The sequence below is a fragment of the Eublepharis macularius genome, chromosome 3 (genome assembly GCF_028583425.1).
Source record: "Eublepharis macularius isolate TG4126 chromosome 3, MPM_Emac_v1.0, whole genome shotgun sequence".
Lineage (NCBI taxonomy): Eukaryota > Metazoa > Chordata > Lepidosauria > Squamata > Eublepharidae > Eublepharis > Eublepharis macularius.
In genome coordinates this window covers 183,287,523-183,297,574 of record NC_072792.1, presented here as the reverse complement: position 1 = coordinate 183,297,574, position 10,052 = coordinate 183,287,523, and the positions used below count along the sequence as shown (strand labels likewise).

At 45.6% G+C, this 10,052-nt stretch overlaps 1 protein-coding gene across 1 annotated transcript; it reads left to right on the top strand.

The window, feature by feature from the left end:
• The first annotated feature begins 2,126 nt into the window (after window positions 1-2,126).
• LOC129326341 (galectin-1-like) lies at window positions 2,127-9,546 on the top strand. Its single transcript, XM_054974496.1, has 4 exons — window positions 2,127-2,231; window positions 7,179-7,261; window positions 7,959-8,118; window positions 9,400-9,546. Exons 1-4 carry the CDS (start codon window positions 2,127-2,129, stop codon window positions 9,544-9,546), a joined length of 495 nt encoding a protein of 164 aa, XP_054830471.1.
• The last annotated feature ends 506 nt before the right edge of the window (window positions 9,547-10,052 follow it).

The following is a 10,052-nucleotide window of genomic DNA, read 5'->3' as shown; positions in this document are numbered from 1 at the left end:
CATACTGCATTGGAATTGGATGGTCTAGCTGTTTGGCTTCTACAAACTAACAGGGCAAACTCCTTTGAAGCCAACTGATACACACACCAAAAGGAGATGTTTACATATACTAGCAAAGGAATGTTTTGATTGCTCCCTCCCCCTCCCCCCCTAATTGCCTCTTCCCTCTCTTGCTCTTCTGTGTTTGACCAGTCTCTGTATCAGGCATCTGACGAAGAGAACTTGATTCTCAAAAGCTTATCCTAAAATAAAATTGGTTAGTCTTAAAGGTGCTACTGGACTCTTTTTGATTTTGCTACCACAGACTAACACGGCTAACTTCTCTGCACGATAGAGTGTGCGACAGCAATAAAAAACGCCAGTGCTATGCTGGGGATTATTACAAAGAGAACTGAAAACAGATCAGCTAGTATCATAATGCCCCTGTAAAAATAGTAAAAAATAGTACGGCCTCATTCGGAATACTGCGTACAATTCTGGTCACCACACCTCAAAAAAGATATTATAGCACTGCAAAAAGTGCAGAAAAGTGCAACTAGAATGATTGAAGGGATGGCACACTTCCCCTATGAAGAAAGGTGAAAGTGCTTGGGGCTCTTTAGCTTGGAGAGACGACGACTGAGGGGTGACGTGATAGAGGTTTGCAAGATTATGCATGGGACAGAGAAGGTAGAGAAAGAAGTATTTTTCTCCCTTTCTCACAATACAAGAACTTATGGACACTCAATGAAATGGCTGAGCAGTCGGGTTAGAGTGGATAAAAGGAAGTACTTCTTCACTCAAAGGGTGATTAACACATGGAACTCACTGCCACAGGAGGTGGTAGTGGCTTCAAGCACAGACAGCTTCAAGAGGGGTTTGGATAAACATATGGAGCAGAGGTCCACCAGTGGCTATTAGCCACAAGGTATAGACGGAACCCTCTGTCTAGGGAAGTGATGCTCTGTATTCTTGGTGTGGGGAGGGATCAGTGGGAGGGCTTCTAGCATCCCCTCCCCACTGGCAGACCTCTGGATGACACCTGGGCCATTTCTACATTACTTACCTTTACCCAGGATACTGCGGAATATGGCAAAAAAACCGCAGAAAATCACGTCTTCTCACGCGAGTTTTGCGCAACGTTGCCCAAAACTCATGCAAGGAGATGCAATCTTCCATGTTTTCTTCGCCATGTTCCGCAGTGTCCAGGGTAAAAGTAAGTAATGTGGAAACAGTCCTGGTTTTTGGCCACTGTGTGACACAGAGTGTTGGACTGGATGGGCCATTGGCCTGTCCCAATATGGCTTCTCTTATGTTCTTATGCTGAAGAAAGCTGACGGGAAGAAAATTGATTCATTTGAAATGTGGTGCTGGAGGAGAGTTTTGCTTTGGGGTTTTTTTCTGCCCAGAATGTTATATGACTACATGGAAAGAAAGCAAAACAAAAATTCAGGAGCCCAGCTGCACATCATCTATTATTTCTGTGGTTTTTATTGTGATTCTCCCATGTGTTGTTTGTTTACCTGGATGTTCCCCCAGATATGCTGAAAGTATTAAGTTGTAATCTAGCCCCACCCCAGCCTGACAAGGACAGAGCATGCTCGTTGTCTTCTTCAGAGATGGTTTCAGATGGGTAGCTGGCCTGCAGTAGAAGAACAAGATTCAAATCCAGAGGGGGGGTCTGATCCTTGAAAGCTTATACCCCTGGAAATCTTGTTGGACTTGACTCTGGACCTCCCAAAGGAACAGCATGTTGAGGGCAGCTGAGCTCCAATTTAGGGGTGAGGAAGGAAAATGGGGGGTATTGGTCTAAGTCCCTCAGATTTCACAGCACCCTAGAGGGGGAACTGGGGCTCAGAAGGAAATGTCCTCATCATTTATTCCCCCACACCCTGATTCCTCAGAGACTGACTCTGTTAATAAATATGCAAAGTTATTGTTTGAAGGATTCGCCTAAATGGGCAAGAGAGAACATCTATGACCCAGGGAGTATTAAGTAAAAATCCTCCCCTTTGCTGGATCGGAGTCACCCTGCTCCAGATAGGCAAAAACATTTTGTCCTCTGCCTCTTGCCATCCGCCCGGAACTTCCAGAATGCCCCTTAGCTAAGCACTCAGCCGAAGAAAACTCCAAGAGCTTTTCCGCCGATGGCTGAGCTGCCCCAGCCTGAGAAATGTTGGCCAACCATCCTCCAAGGATGGTGTTCCACCCAGCAAGAAACAGCCCATTCTACCAGTTTAGAAAAGGCCCAGGTGAGCGGTGTTGATGTAACCTGTTTTGTTCAAGGGCAATATCAAATAAATACATTTATCTAATTTGAGAACTGGGAGAGTTCATGTCTATGACAGTGTGATCCCACCTTGTGACACTTGCATTTATAAAAGATTACAATGAACAAACTTGAGGGAAAAAAACATCTTATTTGGAACAATACAATAATAAAACATATATAACAACAATCATGTAACAAAACAGGCCTGGGCCGATTCCAGACGACTAACCTGAAGGCGCTGCATGCCGCCATGTTCCGGATAGCGACGGGGAAACATGGCGGCATGCAGCGCCTTCAGGTTAGTCGTCTGGAATCAGCCCTGGTTTACTCGAGCAGACCCCGGCCTCAGTCTTTCTGACTTCTGTATGGTGGTCAGTCCCTTGAATTGCAGCAACTTGTAGCTGTGCTCTACGTTGAGGTGCCTTCTGTTCTTCACAGGAGTCCTATAACATTAATACAGAGTTCCTAGAAAGGAGTGTTTCTGAGGAGAGAGTGCTTCTCCCTGAAGCTTCAGGCCCTCCAGTCTCTCAGGGGAAATTTATACACGTAACATTCATTTCAAATAGTCCCAACAATAATCAAATTACAAACTAACAGCCAATTAATATAAACACAATCCTCTCTTCCAATAATAAGTATAAGAAATTCTCATACCTGTAACATTAATAGAGAGTTCATAGAAAGGGGCGTTTCTGAGGAGAGAGTGCTTCTCCCTGCCGCTTCAGGCCCTCCAGTCTCTCAGGGAAAATTGCGCCTTTTTTTCCTTATAAGGAATACCCCAACTGTCTATCTCCCTCTAGTGGGCAAGGGTTACATTGAGAAAGACCCTGGAGAACCACTCTGACTGCCAAAGTAGGCAGCACTGACCTGGATAGACCAAGGGTGTGGAATAAGGTAACTTCAACAGTTTATTAAGTCAACAATTTTATGGTTTGGTGCCAAGCAGGACATCTAAGAAAAAGATCCAGAGGAGTTAGCCGTGTTAGTCTGTAGCAGCAAAATAGAAAAAGAGTCCAGTAGCTCCTGTAGTTGGTTAGTCTTAAAGGTGCTACTGGGCTCTTTTCTATCTAAGAAAAAGCATGCTAAACCCATCCCATGTCATGCGCTGCTGATTTCTAACAGCCTGTGTGAATTTTTTTTTTAAAATTCCGCACTCAGTGGAACCAGCCATGACTGCATCTCAGATTTAGGCTACAACTATAAGATTAGACCCCATGACCACAACTCAGTCAGAGTTCTGCACAAAAATTAATAGAATTTGGTAAACAAAACCCCCAGAACATTACGAGCGATGTTTGTGCATGTGCAAAACATTGCAAAAATGAATTATTCAGGAGGGCTTTTCTACACAGGTAATAGAGGTGCGCTGTAACAAAATGGTTCAGAAAGTTACTTGGGTAAAGGGATAGGGGCCGTGGTTAGTACCACGGTCTATAGTTTGTACTGCTCCTACTATCAAATGTTTGGCCTCAGTTAATGTGCTTTGTTAACTCTTACGCTTTGCTTCAACTCTGTTTCACATTTCTGGTTGGTTCCAGATTTCGACAAATCCAAATCCTACTGCATTGGTTATGGGATGTCCCATCTGACTACATTTGACTTACTCTGTGTAATCCTCCTTGAGTCCCAGTGAGAAGGCGGACTACACATAAATAAATGAATAGAAATGAATAGCACTGGCATTTGGGTGGCATTTGTGACACGTGGCCTTGTGGTAGAAGTTCGGCTACCAGGAGGAGGAGGACAAAGCAAGGGAGGAAGGAGGGGGGAATTGGGGCCAGAAGGAGGGGAAGAATCTGACAAGGGGGGATTAGATTTCCCCTCCCTCTCTTGCAAGCTCTTGTGGGTCCCCCTCTTCTTATTTTATTTTATTGATTTATAAACATATAAAATATATAAAATGTACAGATGTACCACAGTGTAAGTAAATATCAACAACAACAACAACAAGAAGACCACCCTTCGGGACAGATGAGTGCCCAACTCAGAGAGACGAACAAAGTCACTGTAACTATTATCCTCACAATATAGTTGGGGAGCCAGGGCTGAGGGACAAAACACACGATACACAAGGGCATGTGTCAAATCTTGCAATGAACCCTGGGAATTGTAGTTTTAAAAAACCATCCGCTCAACATGATTCTCAGCTGGGGAGGGAGGGAGAGTTTAACACACACACAATCTCTTTCAAAAATCCTCTGAGATTTGGGATGGGGTTGGAAAATAATATAACAAGAGACAGGAAAAGCTGAGGGTTTTTTTCTGAGCGAGAGAGAAATCCCGTCCCTCTGATTCTTATTCTCCCAGCAGGGAATTGCGCCTCGGATTCCCCCCACCCCACCGCCATCTCTGAGCTGAAGCAAAACCAGCTAATTGGATTTTTGAAAGAGAATCAGTCCCTCTTTGAGAGAATCTCTTTGAAAGACAATCTCTTCAGTTGAACAGCTGTTCTTTGCAAAAAAATCCACTTTGCTCGGAGGGGGGTGGGGTTTAAGACTATCATCCTCAGCAAAAATTACAGGACCAAGTTGAAGTTTGTCCTGACCCTGAGAGTGCTCTTCACATGAAGTTTGTCTCGTTTGTTCTGACCCTGAGAGTGCTCTTCACGTGAAATTTGTCTCATGTGTTCTGATCCTGAGAGTGCTCTTCATGTGAAGTTTGTCTCGTATGTCCTGGCCCTGAAAGTGCTCTTCACGTGAAGTTCGTCTCGTATGTCCTGGCCCTGAGAGTGCTCTTCACATGAAGTTCGTCTCGTGTGTCCTGACCCTGAGAGTGCTCTTCACGTGAAGTTCGTTTCATGTGTCCTGACCCTGAGAGTGCTCTTCACGTGAAGTTCGTCTCGTGTGTCCTGACCCTGAGAGTGCTCTTCATGTGAACTTTGTCTCGTATATCCTGGCCCTGAGAGTGCTCTTCAAGTGAAGTTCGTCTCATGTGTCCTGACCCTGAGAGTGCTCTTCACGTGAAGTTCGTCTCATGTGTCCTGACCCTGAGTGCGCTCTTCATGTGAAGTTCGTCTCGTGTGTTCTGACCCTGAGAGGAGTGGCTCACCCAAGGCCACCTGCTGAGCTCATGGCAGTTGTAACAGTTGAACCAGCAGAGTGCTGGCTCAGAGCCCCGCCACTTATCCACTATGCTACAGCAGCTCTCATGAAGTGTGTTCAGTATTTGGATTGAAACCATCTGGCAACCCTTCGCATGTTGCCCCACCTGGGAAGTTGAGGTTAGGAAGCACATGCTGTTCCTTCCAACTACCCAGTGAAGTAGGCATTGGAGTCCTGCTACGTAGCATGCCAACACCCCTGGATGTTTGCCCCCCCATGTCAAGGGATCCCTGCCTTGTTGGGCATGCACACATACCCATAGAAATGGCATCTTTTGAAAATCCCTCCCATGTGGGCTCCAAAGTAAGTGAGCCAATCTTCTCCGAAGGTTCTGGACCCCAAAGCCCTGCAATTGAGAAAGGAAACCTCTGAAGTAACCTGCCTCCTTGGACTGAATGCAGTCTTGTTCCCCTCGCACTCAGGTCTTCTGTGTACCCCTAACTCCACAACAGCAGTAAAAAGGGCACAGGACGCTAATCTGGAGAACCGGGTTTGATTCCTCACTCCTCTACCTGAAGCCAGCTGAGTGACCTTGTATCAGTCATAACTTCTAGGGGCTCTCTCAGCCCCACCCACCTCACAGGGTGTTTTGTTGTGGGGATAATAATGACATACTTTGTAAACCGCTCTGAGTGGGTGTTAAGTCACCCTGAAGGGTGGTATATAAATCGAATGTTGTTGTTGTTGTTAACTAGGTGGTAGTGTGTAGCTTTGCATCCCCTAAAGAGCCTTTATCTGTAACTCTAACAGTGTGGTACACATTTAGGTATTGCAACACTGGCTTGAGTTCATAAGGTGGAAAGCCAAAATGTTTCAGATGAGGATCTCTTACAGATTTTACAACCTGGTGTCTGATTGGTTGGGAAAGAGAAAGGGCGGGCTCCAGGCCTCTATTTAAAGTTCAGGCAGCCCAATAAAGCATCATTGCAGAGTATCGGTTGGAAGCTGCCTTGTTGAGCCTTATCGATCCCAAGTGGAAGTTCTACAGACTTAGCAATGGAACCTGTAAGTTGTCTATTAAAAGACAGTCTAGTGGATAGTCTGTAGGGATGGTCCTTAGCTTAGTGCATTTGATCTGTAATCCTTGTCGTTTGGTTAGGCGGAGTGGGTTATTAGAACAAAAATGCTTTTCAGTTGGAGGAATGGTAACGGGGCAACTCTGAAGCAGTACCTGGGGAGCGAATGGAATTCAAAGCATATTTCCTCAGTGGTGCTTCCTCCTAGGTAAAGATTTTCAGAAGCATTGAGGCCTTGGTCTGCTATTGCCGAAGTAAAAATCTGCTGCTGTAATGAAACTTCTAGACAGATTCTCGCAGAAGTACTGGACAAAGCCAGCAACGGTATTTCCTCCAGTGTTGTGTGTTTTCAGGTAGTGCCGCACAATAGCTTTATTACCAGAATTCTTTTTCTGAGACAAAATGGAAGTCTTGAATTACTACAGAAGATTGCTGGTTGTCTCACATGAGGGGATTGCTGAGGAGATGGCCCTCTTCCTCTATCTGGGGTGGGGCACAGCTTGTCCTCTATGCTCCTCGCTAAAGGACTAGCATGACTTATCTACAACAGTTCATTAGCAGACGTCTTGGGGGGGGGGGACAATGGCCTTGCAGCACCCTGAGCACTAAAAGGCTTTTATATCTGATGTCACATTTTGCAGGATGACATCTGCTTGCATAGTTGGATGGAGAAGGTCCCTCTTCGGTTGATGGTGTTTCTGGGGCCAGAAATCTTTAACCTTTCTCCTAGAGAAATGGGTGTAGGCACGTTGTCCACAGGCTAGAGAGCACCCACCTACCAATAATGCTCCTGCTTTCCCTCTCCTTCAGAAACTGACCGTCACCAACTTGAAGAAGGTCGGAGTTAGCGATTCCGTCTTTGTGAAGGGGAAGGTGGCGCCCGAAGCCAAGAGGTTTGTATTAGTGGGTTAAAACTAGGCACGTGTGTGTTCTGGGCAGGTTTTAGAAATGGGCTGGGTTCTGCCTCCCATAAGTAGGGTCAAACCACACGAGACAAAATACACTCAAATTACACTCAAATACACTTGAATTACAAAATACACTCAAATTACCGGTGTGATTCAAGTGTATTTTGTCTCATGTGGTGAGACCCATAGTCTACGGGGCATGGCCAGCGACCTCCTCCAGTCACCCAAGGCACAAACCACCCTTCCTTCCTTCCCTCTCTCCTTCCTTCCTTCCTTCCTTCCTTCCTTCCTTCCTTCCTTCCTTCCTTCCTTCCTTCCTTCCTTCCTTCCTTCCTTCCTTCCTTCCTTCCTTCCTTCCTCTACCCCTGCTTCAGCCCCCAAGTAAGACTGCAGTCTTTTCCTCTGCTTGAACTCCAACCTCAACTGTGGTCTCTTCCTCCTGACTACTCCAGAACTCCCAGCAGTCAGGCATATTTACAATACAAACCGAACCACCACCCACCACAAAGGCTATGTCTGGATACTAAATGCTTATTGTCGCCCGGTGCAGCTACACTTCAGAACTGGATGGGCCGCAGACTAGAAACAGAGAGAAAACTAGAGTGTTTGCGTGAATTGTTTTATTTCAGTTCCTGTTACATCAGAGGCCTAAACGTGTTGCCTGTGTATCCTTTCCTTTTAGATTTGCCATCAACTTGGGCCGAGATAACTCAAACATGCTGATTCACTTTAACCCTCGCTTTGACGAAAATGTGGTTGTGTATAACACCAGGAAGGATGGAAAGTGGGGTTCAGAGACACGGGATCATCACTTCCCATTCAAGCAGGGAGAAATCACGAGGGTGAGTGGAAAATGGAAAGGAATCAAGGGAGAAGCCATGATGGCTGCCTCCAAAATGGAAGGGAGGTATCCTTGGGCATGGCACATTCAGTGAATGCTAGAATTCCCAGCTACAGATTGGAAAACTGCTGGAGATTGGGGGTGGGCAGGGTTTGTGAAAGTGGAGAGACCTCAGTGGGGTGTAATGTCATAGAGCCCACCATTCAGAGCTGCCATTTTTTATTTATTTATGTCATTTATAGTCCGCCTTTCTCACTGAGACTCTAGGCGGATTACACAGTATGAGATTAGTACAATCCGTATCGAGTACATTTCAATACAATATCAAGGACATTTCCATAAACAATGCCATAGGGTAAATAGATACAAGTTTAAAAGATATAGTATTAGCAAGAATCCAATACAGAGTAAACATGGGCATGAACCAAAAAAAAACCCGAACCATGAGGTTCGTGGTTCGTGGATTTCGACGAACCAAAAACCATGAACTGGCATGGAAGTGGGGCCAGTTACGAACCAATTCATGGTTCGTGGTTTGTGGGGTTTAAATACACATTTCCATCTGCTGGCGCCAAGGGGAGGGATCCCCTCCTCACTGCCTGCCAGCTGATAGTTTAAGGGGACCTGCCAGTGGCAGGGCCCTTTAAATTGCCCAAACCCCATTTGGGGACTGAGTTCCCCGCAGGAAACTGATATGTGACTGAGTGAATGAAAATCAGGTTGAGGAACTGAGATGAAATGTGTGAACAACTGTGAGATGTAGGTTGGCCCTCGTTCCCCTAGGAATTATGTTGCCTGCTCTTGGTGGAGGTGGAAAGGGCTGTCAAGTTGCTACAAATTTATGGCAACCCCTGCTTATGTTTTCAAGGCAAGAGACGAACCAACATCGTTTACCATTGCATGCCTTGGTTTAGCAACCCTGGCCTTCCTTAGCAGATTCTCCTTCAAGCACTCACCAGGGCCAACCCTGCTTAGCTTCCAAGCTGATAAAATCGGGCTAGGCTTGGCGGTGTGGGTCAGGCACTTCACTGGTTGTAAAATGCTGGTTAGGGAGCGGCCTTTGTCCAGGAATCTTGGGAAAGATAGGCTGCCGTAGCTTCCAACTTAGGAGATATGACCAGAGACTGCTCTACATAAGGAGCCCGGACATATGGATGCTCCTGAGGCAGGACTCTGTGTGGTCTGGTCACTGCCTTCTATAAACTGCCCTGCCAGTGAGAACAAGTATCTATCGTCCTCAAGAAAACTGCAATTGGCTAACATCTTGATCTCTCCTCCTCAGCTCACTTTCACCTTAAACAGCGGTGAGGTAACAGTGAATTATCCTGACGGCCATCGGTTTGATTTCAAAAGACAAATAAACCTGGACTATGTCGAGTACATCTCAGCGGCAGGAGACTTCGAGGTCCAATCTATCGACATCAAATGAGTTCAGTTATGCTACCCAGTGCCTCTGTTCAGGCTACAAATGAACCTACAAATAAACCAGGATTTGCTTCTTGACATCCGTCCGAGCTTGTCGTCTTTCTAGACCTGTTTCTTCTTTCTGGAGCCCTTGCACTTGCTCATAACATTCAAATACCGTTTGGGTGATATTTTGCCTAGCTTCTCTTGGCTTGCAGCTCCTCTGCAACTTGATCCTATGCATTTTTTTCCTTGAGAACTGAGTTTATTGAGATAAGTATAAAGAAAATATATGTGAGGCTTGCAACGTAATGGGCCTTACCTCTGCTTAAATACACAGGTGTTTGTGGTACATAAACACATTGAATTTTAGCAAATGTACAAAATCACTGAGGAGGGATTACGACTAGACATGGGCACGAACGGGGAAAAAACGAACAAGCTGTTAATTGTTTGTTGCCATCCACAGCAACGAACAATGAACCGTAACGAACATGACCCTGTTCACAAACATGTTAGTTGTTCATTGTT

Excerpts from the sequence above, each read along its gene's own strand:
- LOC129326341 (XM_054974496.1), top strand. The coding sequence starts at position 2,127 with ATGGCTGAGCTGCCCCAGCCTGAGAAATGTTGGCCAACCATCCTCCAA. Across the intron at positions 2,232-7,178 it reads CCAGTTTAGAAAAGGCCCAG|AAACTGACCGTCACCAACTT; the intron begins GTGAGCGGTGTT and ends CCTCTCCTTCAG. Across the intron at positions 7,262-7,958 it reads GTGGCGCCCGAAGCCAAGAG|ATTTGCCATCAACTTGGGCC; the intron begins GTTTGTATTAGT and ends CTTTCCTTTTAG.